The sequence below is a fragment of the Lepidochelys kempii genome, chromosome 1, assembly GCF_965140285.1.
Source record: "Lepidochelys kempii isolate rLepKem1 chromosome 1, rLepKem1.hap1, whole genome shotgun sequence".
Classification (NCBI taxonomy): domain Eukaryota; kingdom Metazoa; phylum Chordata; order Testudines; family Cheloniidae; genus Lepidochelys; species Lepidochelys kempii.
In genome coordinates, this window is record NC_136380.1 from 21,358,286 (window position 1) to 21,374,525 (window position 16,240).

Here is a 16,240-nt window from a genome sequence, read left to right on the forward strand (position 1 = left end):
AAAATAAATATCGACGCTGCTTTTGCATTGTGTGCTTGACATCAAAGAACCTACGAACTGTTACAGAATTCAGGAGTAGGCAGAAAAGAGTACTTACGTGGTACACATGATCCAAACTTATCAGGGAATTCAGATATCAAATCATCATTGAGCCGATCCTTCATAGGACCCAAAATAATAACGGGTCTGGTGTAATTAACTGAGCAACAGAAAGGAAAGTGATATTCAGATGAAGACTCTAACTTTTCTTTATTCTGACAGTAACATCAAATATTTACACAGGCTCACCAAAACTGATTTATAGCTCATAGGTGTGGAGTGAAGTTTTAGAAGATTTTTAGATGCTCATTTACAGGAATAAATTTAATTTTGTTCCACATGAGAGAGGCGCTGTTTTGTACACAGGTCCTATTTCAGAGCTCCCAGATGGAGCGCACCTTTGCAGCCAATGGCCTGCTCTACTCATAGCCTGATGGTACATAATGACTATCTTTGACAAGGTGGCTCATAGATGCTATCAGATGAACCATGTCATGAGAAATGGGAAGGAGACTGAGGGCTAAATTCTCCTGTCAGTTACACACAATCCCAGTGAAATCAACAGGGGTTGCACCCATATTAGGCCTTCTCTGCACTGGCAGCAGCATGTAGGGTATGAGTAGCTACACACTGCAGCGAAAAGCGGGCTGCGTCCACACCGTGGTGTGTAGCTACTCCTGGCAGTGAAAGGCCCTGGCAGGGGGAAGGCATCTGGGAAAATCTCCAGCAGTGTGGAGCTGCCAGAGCCGTTCCCTGTAGCAGGGAGTCAGCAGAACAGTACACTGCTACAAATAGCAATGTAGAGGGATCAGGCAGGTCTTTACTCACTTAAGCAGTGCCTCATTGTTCCCACTACTATTTATACCTGTGCTAGGGGGTGTGCAGCGTATGTTCTTGACATGTCACCATAAGGTGTGTGCAGTGCAGATGTACCATACAGACAAGGCTTTAGCCCTATGGTTTTATAATCACAGCAGAGTACCTACAGACTGGCATTGTGCAGGATAACCTGCCATGGGTAGAGGCTTACACTGTGAGGGAAACAACACTCTCAGCTTTGTGGTGAAGCTGAGAAAATGCACAAACACTCAATATCATATTCAATAACCATAGCTGCATCGGTGCCGCCGTAGTGCTTCTGGTGAAGATGCCCAAAGCCAACGGGACAGCGCTTTCCCGTCAGATTAGTAACTCCTGCCTCCATGAGAGGCAGTAGCTATATCGAAGGGAGAAGCTCTCCTGCTGACATAGCCTGTCCACACTGGCACTTTAGGTCGGTGTAATTTACGTCGCTCCGGGGTATGGATTATTCACACCCCTAAGCAATGTAAATTATACCAAAGTAATTTGTAATGTAGACATAGGCTAAATATATTTATTAGTGGACGCCACCCACCAGCCCTGGGGCCAGAATACATGACCTGCTGTTGACACAACAAATGGAAGGTGGGGAGACTAAGCCCTAGGCCCCATTGGGTTGTTGCCCCACCTTCCATTTGTTGTGTCAAAAGTAGGCCATGTAGACTTTGGAAAAGAAACTGCAGAGAGGAGCTAGCTGGAGACAGAAGCCAGCAGAGAGGCTGCAAAAAGCAGCTGAAACAGGGACTGAAGGACACCAATGAGGGCATCTGTTTGCTTCCTGTAGTCTGTACTCTGAATGGTCTCCCCGCTGTGGTGACTAGGTGTTTGCTCCAGCCCCTCCTGCCTTCTGACTCATGGTCACCAGCCCCTTCCCCTCTACTTTATCTTTCCCTCTAGCTAATCCCCTCCCAAAAAATCTCACCAAAAGGATTTAAGAAAGAAGCCAAGCACCAACATGACATCTGCTGCCACTGCATTGTTCACTGTTTGCCTGTTGTATCCCTTTCCCTACACTCTGTCTGGCTTGTTTATTTAGATGCGTACGCTCTTTGGGGCAAGGACGGTCTCTTATTCTGTGTTCGAACAGAGCCTAGCCCAACAGGGCCCAGTTCTCAGCTGGCCCCTTGGCATGATAAATAATAACAGCAATAACAAAACGGCAGATGAAACTTACTTTCCTGTCGTGTGACAGGTTCATAGGATAGGATGCAGTCTTCCAGTCCCCCTGATAAGAGAAAAAAGAAAATAAATGAAAGCTGACAAGCAGCACGTCACATATTAAAGATTTATGAATTGCTCCATACAGAAGTCAGATAAGAGTCAGTATTCCTCTCCTGCATTGCTGTAACCTGAACCCTTCCAAAGTCCCTTGCAATTTCACAGCAGCTTTTCTCAGCATTTGCTTAACTAGTCAATATACAACCGGGTTGTAGATGTGACAATGAAGCTTCTTTTATAGATTCATTAGCAATGGCTGTTCATGGGACTAGGGCAGGAAGTCAACAGATAATTTGTTGCATGGCAGCTTATTACAAAGCCTCCTTAAATCCCACTGGAAGAATTTGCCCCTTTGTTATAGTCCTTTTATGCTGCTGCAGGGTATGCTCCAGGTCTTGCTAATTTACTGGAAGGCCACATCAGCCCACAATAGGAGAGCACAAAACTGGCTGATAGCCATCTGAGCCCCCTCTCCTGCTGGGCGGAGCGTTTTATGTTGCACCTCGCAGAGAAGCAGCACAAAAATCTCTCCCCTCGTGTTGATATATTTGGGTCATTACAACTAGATTTGGTCACACAAACCAAACTGTGGCTGGTTAGGCTAACATGTGGTGTCATCACTAGGGACAGTTCGCATTTTGGCACAATCACTCCTGATTATGTGCAATCCCCATACATTCAGGGCCAGATTATACTTGGCCCTGTATCTATCTAGCTGAGGTATTTCTATGACCTCCCCTATTACCATAGCATCTGAGCACCTTGCCCTCCTCACACACCTTCCTGTGAGATAGGGCACTGCTGTCATCTCCACTTAACAGCTGGGGAACAGAGGCACAGAATGGCCAAGTGACGTGACCAACGTCACATAAAAAGTCTGTGGACTAGAGGCTGGGACTCAGACTACGCAGGCTGGCACCCTAACTGCTGCGCCCTTCCTCTCAAGAGGGGACAGAAAACCCCTGAATCTCTAAGTGCCAGGCACAGTCCCACCTTTTCCTCTCCATGGCCCCAGTCCAGCAAAGCCGTGAAACATGTGCTTAAATTTGAGGCAAACTTCATTTTAGTCCCAAAGTTACCACTACTCTCCACAAATTTAGTACCCGCCTCACTTTTACGGTGGAAAATTGTGTAAATCAGAAATACGAAACTGAGATTATAGAGAGAGGTAGTTACACTAGCCAAAGGAATCCCATGACTACGTCAATTTCCTGCATGCATAATTTGTGTTTCCCTCTCATTTTGGGTCTTTGTCATACATTCTATCTACGTTTGGGCCTTGGCAGGCTGAGAGGCATAGTTTGGGCTGGGGGAGTTTAAATGATGATTTTTCAATTGGTTTATTGCCTAGCTATGACACAGCATTCACTTCCTGATCTAACAGGGATTTAGTTTCATAAAACAATTCAGAGACCAGTTTAGAAATGGGCTAATCATGGATTTGAAAAGAACTATTGATTTAACCGAAGAGGCATGCCTTCATTTCATCTGCCTGCACTCAAGGGGGCCTGCATTGCCTTCCATTATGTTGCATCAACAAATACAGGCAAGCTTGTGCCTGTGACAAGGAGAATTTTAGGAAAAAAACAAACCCATTTTGACACTCGGTTTTTTAAAGTCTCTGAGGTGTCTCTAGACCCTAAGCTCCGCTACAGCCTAATGTTCATTTTGGGTATCGAATTATAACCAACGAAAATAAGCAGCTGCAGGTTTTATTGTCCATTTCATCCAGGGACTAGCAGCCATGTGTACGCATCATAAAACTGCTACTGTCAACCTTGGTGGTGGTATCAGCAGAGGATGGAGTGGGCTCTGGAGAAAAACAACCCTATCGTCTCATAGTGACCCCTGATGTGACATTCTGGCCAAACTCAAGTTAACGGCAAAATTCATCTTGAATTCAGTGGAGCCAGGATTTCATCCATTGACTCAGGAAGGTACTTGGGCATCTGAGCAGTCCCTTTGAAGTCAATAGGACTACCCAGGTGCCTTCAGCATGGCGCCTTCCTGAACTGGGGCCAGAGATAGGTTCCTCAAGATCAGGGCTGAAGGCCACTGGGCATGTCAGTTGGGAAGTTGACCCCACAGCAGGCACATTACATGAGAATTAAATTCCTTAAAAGTTGGGTGGGGGGGCAAAATATCACATTAATCTTGTAGTTCTTCAAGGACGGATGTGCACTTCGATTGTAACCAGATGGTAGCTTGTGATAATACATAATCAATCAGTACTAAGGGACTCTGAATTTGTCTTTAAAGTATTTAACATAACAAAGAGCTATGGAATGAATCAATAATGGAAACACTATAAACTTGCAATGGCTTTCAGATGTGATACACTGAGTGAAATTCAGTAGGGCAGAGGGCTTTCTTTACCATTTAACTAAGCCACATCACCCACATTAACGGCATGGCATCTTTTGCTGGCCCTAGTCTTATGGAACAGTCTTAAATAATTTAATAGAAAATGACAACCTTTCTGTAGGTTTTCAGAACCATCCCTTATACATTAAGACAAAATTATATCCCTGCTATAGAATTCTAGAGGATGGTTTAAATAAAAATCAACAGAAAGGATCTCATTCTCTGTTAAACTAATTGTCATAGAATCCAATTAAATTTCTCAAGAACCCTATTGTTTCGATCACTTACATTCTATAGGAGATTTCTACTAAGGTGTGCACTGGGGTGAATTTCATCCATTAAGAATAAAAAATAAGTGAAGAATAGACCTGGATGTTGCAACCCCCAAGGAGGACACGAATAGATTTCAGGGAATTGCCACCACCTGCCCTTTGTTTATGGGCAAATGGCAGGTGGGTCACCAAAACATTTTTCTGTTATAACTTGCAGTCACAGAATGAAAACCACAACCACTGGTTTAATGGACTGTGCATGGGAGAGCTATAAAGGGAATCTAGTAACAAGAAGGCAGATTGTGTCCATTAAATAATAATTAAGCAGTATTAAGCAGAGAATTACAAATATAATTTAGCTTAAAAAACACAGTTCATAAAAAGTGCTGGATTGACAGTAGTGGGGTCCCTTTACTTATCATTTTATTACTACACCTGCAGAAAACACAGAGATGGGCCAAAACTGGAACCTATCATTTGCACCCTTTCTAATTTTTGAACCTGTCCCTGGAGATTTGGTTCCAAACTAGATCCAAAAATGGGGGAGGGCCAGTTATCTTGATCGGGTCCATTTTAGTAACTATACAAATTACTTGAGTTATACTCACATGGTTTATGGTATCTGCAGAAACCCATTATAGCCTCTTAATTCATAGTTTTGTTTTATTTATACAGTCTGCTTCAGGTAGGCACTATCCACCTCCAACCAAAAATCCCTTCCATGGTGTCTGTATTTACATAATAGTACAATGCTTGTATTTAGATTATGACATTTTTCTATCGCGGCAGTTACAAAAAAGTTGGGCTTAGGGATAAAACATGATCCATTTTGAGATATCCACAGCTATTTGAGAATTAATGTAAGATTTACAAATAATCTGTGACTATTACACATGTGGTGCAGTTCATGGTGATATTTATTAACAAACTTCAATAGCAGGACAAAGCAAACTGTGCTGGGGATAACATTATAGTGGCCCTCTGTGTGGGTAGGTATCAGTCTGAGTGGGGTAATCCTTAACAGCTAGGCTCACCTGATAACCAAACAGAACAAAAATACTTTAACCTTTTTCTACCTATAGAAGGCTCAAAATTTTAATTATGGCCTTGGTTACATACAGAGGGTAAACTATGGTCCTTAATGATCTTCCTCATGTGCATGAATTTTTCTTTTTCTTCCTCCCTCCCCAAGTTTTAGTCAAGTATTGCCTACTTAGTTGATTAGTGAAATTATGCAATTAGGCTAAATAGATTTAGTAAAAGCATGTGCAATTTCTGGTGGCTGCTGTAAAAACCTTTATCGAATTGTGTATAAAAGAGGTATTAAAATTCATAGCCATTTTAAATTCTTCTTTTGGAAAACAAAAAGAGATTAGTCTACATCTGCAATGAGCTCCTCTAAACTTGGTTTGAAAAAATCGAGTCATAGGGCTCCTAAAACACACGTGAAACTTTGAAATTGTGTTTGATTAGATAATTCAAAAATAGCTTGATGGATACTAATTACAGTAATAACTTGCTTCTAGACCAGGTCTTTAAATGCCATATTACTGCTCAGAGGTTGACTTCTATTTTGTAAAATGGACCCAATTCTACTCTCAAATGTTAAATCAATGGGACTAGTAAGTAACTGAGGACAATTGGTCCTCACACCTTTTTATTAGAGTTCCAGTTATGTTATATAACCTTTTGCAAAAGAGTTAATAATATTCTCTCTATGGACCAAGGTAATTGCAAGGCTGGTCAAAAATTTTCTGTTTCATGCTGTTTTCTGACAGAAAATTGGGTTTTTGCTTACATGACTTTGTGTGTGAAATGCTCCTGCTTTCCATAGAAAATTTCAATTTTGTTGTCAGAAAAACCAAACACTCACAAATTAAATACTTTTGCTGAAAACTAAAATATTTTGGTATTCCAATTTTCCACAGAAACAAATATCATTTTTGACTGCCTCTATTAATCACACTAAAGGGTACCGCCTGGACACCATTAAGACGACTTCATTGCCAAACTTTCACAATTGCATAGATGATTTGGAATGGGTTTTAAGAGTGACCAAGTAATAAAAGGTTTTGAACACTAGCCATGAACAGTGTCTTTTCACTGATTACTCCTCATTAGAAGAAAAAGTAAGAAAAATGTTACGCAATAGCCAGAATCCTACTAGAAAAATGCAGAACAGCATGACTCAGATTGCGGAGATGATTTGTCTTGTCTGATGGGGAAAAATGTGAAAATCTTGCAGGAACTCCACTCCTCCCCCATGCACTTGCCACTCACTTCTTTTTCTAAATATCACAGTTTCCTTAATCTCTCAGTTTTCTATACAGCGTGTGACAGGCTGATTGTGTCTGGAAGGTAGAATGTGGTGGGGTAGACCTCCCCCTTTCTGTTTCATTCGATTGGATAACAGTAGGGAATGGGTGTGCTACAACATTTGCAACACAAACAGCAATGCAGCGCCATTGCGCTCTCCAGCAATTTTCTATGTGCTCCCCATATATTTACAGTTTTCAGCTCTGCTTCCCACCCCCCTTAGCAGTTTCATTTTACCAGCTGGCAACGTAAAGCCAGACAAGTTGGCATGTCAGCACTTATCTCACTGCATATTAGTGAAGTAACTTGCACATCCTGTCTGATCATACAAACATTTGGCTTCTCAGATTCCCCATCTAACCCACAATGGCAGTCCTGGTGAGGAGCTTGTTTACAACAGAGTTGGCTCCAAATGCAGCTCAAGCAAAGTTCTAGTGATGGGGCTGTGTCCCCCAAGTATCCAGACTCCAGTGGCAAGAACAGAATTATTCATTGTGGGAGACCTTTTGTCCACTGGGAATTTGCTTTTCCCCTCAGCCAGCTTCTAGTTTTTTCTTTTCATTTAAAAAAAACGTAGTAGGCAGGGAGGAGTGTGCCGGTAGGACTGAACATTTCATAGTTTAGACCATAGGTAACATTTTCAGACGTGCCTGTGTGAATGAAGAGCCAACCCCCTGGATCTTCTATGAGATCTCACTCACTCAGATGCCTTTGAAAATTCTACCCTCTGTCATTTTGCTTTCAAATGGCATCTAGATTTCTTCTTTATCCCCAGCAGACTCCTATTTCTCCTCTATACCCTCCTTCGTTTCTCCTCATGAGTCCCAGCCTTCTGAAAATCAGGCCCCTTATGGTATTATAAATTGGGCTCCCCAAATCACCCCAAATGGATATTTTCCCGGATTTCTTATGCTTTTCTATGGTTTGGGCCCTTGACTAGAGGACAGCTTGACTTGGCAATTTAAGGTAACTGGATTTGGTATCGAAGAAGGGGAAGGGCTGCTGCTAAAGAGCAAGAGTGGCAATGGCCTGATAGATTACCCTCATTCCAGGTAATCTGTGCCATAAGGGATGGTCCTCTGCCTCCTACCAGTGTTGAAGGTTCTAGAGCCTCTGCATATGAGCTGCTCTACGGTGTGTCCTGAGGGTGTCTGGTTAAATCTGAACTGGAGTTCTTCAGACTGATGGTTGCTCTGGAAGCCTTGGAGCTGTGAAGAGACTGTGTCAACTACATCTGAGGCCATGGCAAGCCTGGGCTGCATAGGAATCTCATGGCTAAACTACAGGAGAGCATTTCAAATCAGAGGAAGATAAGCATTTGTATGCACTAGGAGCCCTGGCCCTGGACAACCAGGCAGTCCCTTCAAGGAACATGTAGATATCACGGTCACTGGTACCTTATGCACAGTTATTATTTAGCAACAAGTAGATTTGGCTTTTTGCAGTGTCCGAGAAACCCCCATTTATCTCTATTTTAAATGTTTCCCAGTTGTGTTCTGCATCTGTGCCATTTTGGGGATTGGCCTCATTTGGCTGCTGGATGGTGGGAAATTAGGGCTCCTTCCACCTGAATCTGATGACTACTTCCCACTGCACAACAAAAGACACTTGGGGCAGGCTTCTGTGCACCAGCACATGAGGTCAGAAGCACAGAGTGAAATAACACCACTAAAGTTCCCGTGAAAGGCTATATTTGTCTCTGGCCACCCTGCCTCAATGATGTGGGCAGTGAGTCATTGGCACTGTGTCCTGTATGTGCCCCTCCCCGCGCCTGCTTGTGGTTAGTCTGTGTCTCAGTAGCCATAATTTACTCAGAGGGTGTTTGCTGAAGGCAGCTGAGGAGTGGGGAAGGAAGAAACTTTTGGTGTTAGTGGAGGGACTTGAGAGCCAGGTAGGAATAGACTGAATGAGACCCAGAAGAAAGTCTCCATGGGAGTGTGCTATGTTGGTTTGCCCTTGCCATTTAGCATTTGTATGCCAGTCAGGCTGCAGCAGACCCGCCAGTGTGACCATCTGTGTGGGTCATTTCCAAAGTTTGGGTGTCAAAGCTGCTGGCCACCCAGGGCTGCGTGGCCATGTACCCAGCTGCAGATGTTAGTGAATTATTAGCATGTGCAAATTGGCCCTATGGGCACAGCCCATTTCTCTTGGCAGGATTGCTTCATCTACTGCTTGATAGCAAAGCCGATCCCACAGAGGGCTGAGAACACTCCCCTTGTCACCACAGTTGTGGGAAGACCAGCCCTGAACCCCCTGTTATCTGGGGTGGCCCCAGCCAACACTATGCAGTTTGGATACCTTCAGGGCAAGATGGGTCCTACCCACCTCACCCAGGACAGAGGGGAATTGTAACTTTGCAGAGAACACCTGCATGGCTCCTGCCTCCTTCTCCCCATTAACCATCCCACACCCTGCCTGCCCCTCTCTTTCACCCCTAAACCTGCACTTATGACAAGCAGCTACATAACCCACATCAAGTGAGCTAGTTACCCTGGCCCATGAGGCAATTTTGGAAATAGATTTTGTGCGCCAGCCCCTGAAGCCACATCTACTTTCTGTACATACACACTCAACCTGTTCAGCCACCCATCTGGAAGCCCCATGTACTCTCTCACTTGCACTCTGGAATAAGCACATGAATGGGTATTTGCACCCATGCAAATCATGGAAAATTTAGCCTTAACGAACTTGCCCAAGGTTATACAGAAAGTCTGGGACAGAAGATGGAAAAGAAGCTGGGCCTCTTGACTCCCAGCCTTGTGCCTTGATCACAAGACCATCAATCCTTCCCCAACAGAGGACACAGCAAATATTAAGCTGGATTTAAAGGAGATCTTCTGCAGTTTCAATGTGCCGACAATTTTCTTGTAGCTCTGGCAATTGCTTTCCAGGGAATCATTTTCACTACAGGAAAATAAAAACTAGTCTTTCATTTCTGAATGGAGTAAAAAAATCTACTTTGCTGAAACAAAGCAATGTTTATTAACAGTAACTGCCTGCTACACACTATATCAAGACAAGTAACTGTGTGGTTTGAAACCAATGGTAACCTTAATGCATACAGGTACTTAACCCAAGACAAGTGCTCTGTGACTGGTGAACAACTGCATACGCTAAGCAAACAGCTTGATGCAGTCAAATAAACAGATTGATATTTGGAGAGTAACCTAGTTTTTTTGGTTACCTTTTCTCATACAGACAATCGTGTCACATTTTAATTACTCATTTTGTGCTTTTCTCACCACTTTTTGAAAAATGTTTGAAATATTCAGGCAATGTTAAGTGTCATTAATACATTTCAGTATCATTAATACCTGAATATTTCAATATCATTAATTGATGCAAACAATCCCCATTAAGGTCTTGATCCTGCAATCTGATTCATGCAAATGGACTCCATGCCCGTAGCGGTCCATCTCTGTGGCTCAAATTGCATGATCGTGGCCTCAATTTGTAAGGAATGTTTGAGATTCGGGGTAAAGTTTCCAAAGGCCTAAGGCCCACCCTACTTTTCTGAAGGTGCAGTCTGCACTTAAGAGATTGGCACCCTGGCAGAGAACTTGCACCTTGACTCCTTTCTTTGCCACTCAGCTGCTAGTGCAAATTGCAAGTGCACAAGGGAGGCCGGGCTTTTGTGAATTTGGCTCTTGTGGAGTAGTTTTCCTTTTAAAAGAGGCATCAAGAAATGCCATGATTATGCTGAGCCATCCCTGCTGAGACTTTACCCAATAGTACCCAAGAAATCTAAATTTTCGTAAACCTTCCCAAAGTCAGTTTGGTTTCATTTCCTAGAAAGCGTTCAAATTAACAAAACTCATGCTCATTAGCTGCATAAGGGATACCGTTTCTCTTTTTACAGTTTCGTTCCCGAAATATGGTTAGAAATTTGCATTTCAAGCCATTTGCTCCAATAATAATCTTCTTTTTTTGAAGTTAAAAAGAGCAGCAAGGAGAGAAAAACAAAACAAAACAAGCAATGCAACGTAAAGAGCCCCAAACGAAAGCAATAACTTACTGTAGCTACTTTCGCTATCGCTGGCATTAGAGGAAACATGTTCTGCAAGAACAGTACAGCAAATTAAAGAATATAACCAAGCACCGCAAAGCAGCTAGAACTTAAAAGATCTGCCACATTCATGCAAAGGTGAGTGTCCAGAGTGGAAGTAAAATCAGTGCAGCAGCTCCATCTGAAAAGCCCAGATAACTCATACCAGGAAGATGAAAGCTTTATCTCTTGGTATAACAAGAAGGGGGCTACACACCTGTGGCTAGTAATGTCTCTGGCAGTGGCATGTCTCCTCCTTGATGAATTGTATAAAGGGGCAGTGACATCCCAAACATCTCTATGCCGAAATACATGGCAGTCCATTCATACTTCCCAAGACTTATAGGCTAATTATGCAAAGACCTGGGTGTTTCGGCAGATTATTATTAATTATGAATAATGTGTACAATTAATGCATAGGAACCGTTCTCATTACAGTTAGAGCTCTTCTTCCACCCTTTGTGCCGATCATTAGTCATTGTGCAAGGTATCTTAGTCAGGGTTTGCCAATCAATGGGTTTTACCATATGTTTTATTTTTATTTATGTAACGCACACCATAAAGCAAGAATACCAGTTATGAAAATAACAGGGCTTGTCAGAACCTTTTTCAGACAGTACTGGCAGTTACCAAGATTAATGCCCTCAAGATTTGGGCTGGGGGAGGGAGGGAGGATCTTTGTCAGAAGCAGCCTGGATGCAGCCATAGGAACATAGGAGTTACCATCAGGATGCTGAACTGCGGTTCAACTAGTCCAGTATCCTGTCTCCAGTACTGGCTCCTTCAGAGAAAAGTGTAAGAAACCCCATAACAATACCCACTCCCCCTGGGGACCTCAACACTGTCTTCCAGAAATATCTTGCCTGCCTGGACCAAGGGGAAGGAAACTGTGTTTGGAAGGGTTAGGAGTGGGACTGAGAGGGGTGGTTTATGAAGGGGCAGTTGGCAGGACTAATGTTTTTTTCCTTTGTGCTTTTGGAGTGAGCCCACCAACCAGGTAGCTCTGGGCAGGTATCACTGGAACTCAATAAGGGCATGAAGAACTTTGGACAAGCTCATCATATGTGGGAACTTGGGTTGTCTATGGACATCCAGGGCCTCTAAGGTCAGATGGGGTTAGTCTTTTGGTCATGAGTTCAGACATTCAAACATGGCGGGGAAAATCTTTGATCAGAACATAGAAGATGGCAGCCAACTGGAACTGCTTCTCCACTTGCAGCTGGCCCACAGCCCTCCCAGATGCATCTAAAAGATCCTGGTCATAGTTTATGGTTTTTGTTCCATAATGCTCATTTACTGGGGTGGAGGGATAGGAGACAGAGATGAGTCCCCACCCCAAAATTGGTAAAAAGTTAATATAGGCCCCTCTGGGGGACTCAATTTCATCCTCAATTTGACAACACCATTAAGGTTGGTTTCCTCTTTTTAAAGGATGCCAGCTCCTAGCAGACATAGAGGGTACAATTGGCATAATGATCTGTAGTCACTAATTTTGGGTGGCTTCATTTTTGGTGCCCAGTTGAAGAGATGTATTGACTTAATTCAACTGGTGTGTTAGATGCAAAGTCCTATGTGTGTCTACAGTTGGGCACCAAAAAACTGAGCCACCCAGAAGGAGAGACCATTTTTGAACATTTGGGCCATGATGTCTATACAGCTGCATGGCCTGCTCTTCCTCTGGAGTTTATATTGTTAAACTAATGAACATGTGGCCTTGGGCCACTTTTTCCAAGCATCATCATCAGCTGTACGTGTCCTTGGCAAAGTCTCCAGAGCACAAAAAAATTACTGGTAAAGACTGTTAGGAGCTGTCAAATATTTCTGAATTTTGCATTGTTGATGGACAGGTCTGGGCAGCTGTTGGCTTTTACAGGAAAGATATTCACTGAGCAAGATGCATATCAGACCAATCATAGTCTCATAATTAGATGTGATTGGATGTAAAAATCTAGTTCCAGGACAAACAGAATGTGCTTCAGCAAAATAATGTCTTACGCCAATATGCTCCTCAAATGAAAAGCAGGTGCTGTATGTAGCCAGCATCCACCACAACATAAACCATGCCTTGCTGTGGATAGAGCCACAAGGAGGCCAAAGGAAGACTCTGCAGTCTGAGCTCCTACCCCATCATGTATGAATGGGATTGGGGTACTGAAAATCAGTGGGCAGGGGGCATCGCTGGCAACTGTCCTGGGATCCTCAGACTGGGGCATCCATTCAGAGGTGAGGCATGGAAAGACCTCGCTCCTCCACAATATTCCTTGGGCTCCTATCTAAACTCACACTGTTACTGCCTGCCCACTTGCAGCTGGCTCATACCCTCCCACTAAAGGGAGGCAACTCACAGAAGTTAATACTCCCCAGAGAGAGAGAGAGAGAGAGCAACAGCAGAATCAGCATTTATGGCCAAGGTTGTTTCCCCATGGGCCTGTCAAGCGACAATACCACAGAGAGCACCCTGCCTCTCCCCTGCCCACCCCCAGCGTACCATGCCCTCCTCCAAATATGCACAGCTGTCCATGTGTTGAGTGGCACTGCAGAAATGGGGGTGGGGTGGGGAAGGAATGATAATTAAAAACAATCATGGAAAACATTGGTTTTAGGGTTTAGTAAAAGGTTCATTTTTACATTTGGAGCAAAATTTATCCTGATGATATCTCTTTAAAACCTATACTTACAGACTCGTAGTAATAGTAGCACTTGTTGTTGTTAACACATGTGGTATCAGATTGATGTTTTATACAGAATCACGAAGGCCTCTACTAACCAATAATCTACAGCCTCTCATAAGGCTGTGTGCCATTAAAAATGATGTGTTGGTTTAATATACATGATACATGTACTATCGGGGTGGGGCTGCAGGGATCTAGAATTGTGCTGATAGTTGAAAACTAGCTTCAGTATTAACAATGGAGGAAGTTAGCAAATAGTTTGCAAGCACAATAAAATGGTATATTAGGGAGACCTTTCTTTTTCCGGGCAGAGGTATTCAGTAGGGCTTTATCTAATCAGATGGACCCTGGTTCATTTTATGCAATGCAGAGAAGGTGCTACATGCATTGCTATCATGCTTTCCGTAAGCTATTCAGTCACGGCAAAATCAAAATTCTGCACATCATCCAGAAAACTAGCATTGTATAACTCTCCCTCTGCTGTTCAAGAGATTAAGTTTTCACCTTTAAAAAGGAAAGCCAACCATTATATGACTTAACATGTCAATTAAAAAACCCCAGGCATTTAATAATCTCTTAAAATGTGTGCATGAACGTGCATTTTTGTGACCAAAATCACATACAGAACAGTAGGTGATGCAATGTAACATTCACATACATTATGCCTCAATTAATCAGTGTCTTAAGAAAAAGAATAAGCATTGAAGGAAGAAAACAGCCAATTCATATGTAAGTAGTATTATTATGCTGGACTTATTCAGGGCTGGATACAGCATACTAATGTAGTTAAGTACATGGAATTCAGCTGCAAATAATTTATTTCATTCTATGCAATTTCTCTAGAAATAAATTACAGGAAACAAATTATTTTTGAAGAATCATCTGGCAAAATGCTGCATTCTCTATAATACCAATTCCTGAGGTAGGATCACTGCATACCAGAAAAAGAAATTGCTCAAGTGTAGTGACAAAGGATTGGTCGCTAATGGTGACACAGATCTAAAATTAGTTATGGAGAAGGTTATGTCTTTCCTCGCCTGCAAATAGTTTCTTCCATTAACAGCAACCTACTAATCTACAATCTGGCAAAGTAACAAACACTCCCATGCAAAAAGCTGAAAATGCAGAAGCGGCAGCATAAATAATTTTCTATTGATCTTCTCAAGATGTTTAAATTTCCCTTCATATCAAGATGGATTGCTGCTCAAAGGCGCATTCTAGGCAGCAGTACAAGTTCTAGGTATGCTACTGTCTACAGAATTGTCATGATGGGAACAAAAACTTACTGTTAGAAACAAAAGGAGTTATTACATCAGAAGTAAAAGTGTCTGTTTGATTCACTATATGTTATTAAATATTGTCATGCAGAACAAAACAACTGAAACATTTTTGGTGCATTCACAGCTGGGTAACAAATAAAACTCTATCTTGTGCATGCTGGGAATGGAAGGTCCTCAGAGAAGGAACAAAAGCCAAAACAAAAACAGAACACAAAAAAAAAAAGTTGAAGTGACCATTCCTGGGAACTTACTCAGAGTCTTTGTTCCATAACCGTCGTCACCTAATCCGGGGATGTCCTGCACGGAAGTCCCCAGAGAGAGCAATGAGAAAGGAAGAACAGCCGCAGAAGAGGAAGGAAGAAGTCAGTGGAGTTGAAATGGATACTACCATGACTGACCATGCAGATGGAGCAATCTGGATCCCTGCTTTCTCTTTTTGAAACAACTTTAAACCCACATTCCACAGTAATGTTCCCCAATGAAAAAGACAGTGACCATTATGTACTCTCTGCTGCTACAGTTAAAGAAAACCAAAACCAAAAAAACAAAGAATCCTTAGCAGATCAATTTTCAGGGAAAGAATATTAAGGGAGAGGGGAAAAAAGCTACATTTCTTCTGATATAATATCAGCATACACATTACATTATTCTGGATACTCAGAATATATAATGTAGGCATGCAGTGAGTGACCAGATTCTATTAAGAGGATTACCATTGCTTTAACTTTACTGTTTAAAATTAGAAGAAAACTGATGAGAAATAGAAAAAGTCACCGAGTGTGGTTTTCAGTTCAGGATTAAAACACTCAACAAAGTGATCAATGGTAATCAACAAGGAGATTAGAACCATCTAGATTAAGTCCAAAAAGTAGTAGACACAAAAATGATTCTGGAATGTTTGTGGGGGTTTTTAAACCAAAAATAAAATTAATGTAATAATTTAGGAGAAATTGTTTTTACATCAGTTTGGGCCAGTTCTGGATTCGAACATTTTATCTAGGAAAGAACTGGATTTAAAACAACAAAAATAATCAGCAACATTTATGAAAAAGGGAAGAAATTTATACACTGAACTCTTCCAGCCAGAAGCCAAGGTCACTGCTTTATCTTACTCTGAAAAGAATGTTTCAAGGGAAGGGAGCACCAGCTGGATCCAGACTGCAATCATACATT

At 42.3% G+C, this 16,240-nt stretch overlaps 1 protein-coding gene across 13 annotated transcripts in view; it reads right to left on the bottom strand.

Annotated features, from left to right (window-relative positions):
• DLG2 (discs large MAGUK scaffold protein 2) overlaps nucleotides 1-16,240 on the bottom strand; it is a 1,468,504-nt gene that overhangs the window by 12,525 nt on the left and 1,439,739 nt on the right. For 7 of the 13 annotated variants that reach the window (XM_073336088.2, XM_073336081.2, XM_073336158.2 and 4 more), the window contains 3 exons: nucleotides 11,086-11,127; nucleotides 2,075-2,125; nucleotides 98-199 (listed from right to left, as the gene is read on the bottom strand). In XM_073336088.2, the coding sequence (XP_073192189.1) occupies nucleotides 98-199; nucleotides 2,075-2,125; nucleotides 11,086-11,127 (195 nt within the window). Of the gene's footprint in view, nucleotides 1-97; nucleotides 200-2,074; nucleotides 2,126-11,085; nucleotides 11,128-15,318; nucleotides 15,365-16,240 lie in introns of all 13 variants that reach the window. The other 6 variants (XM_073336128.2, XM_073336117.2, XM_073336203.2 and 3 more) reach the window with 3 other exon arrangements.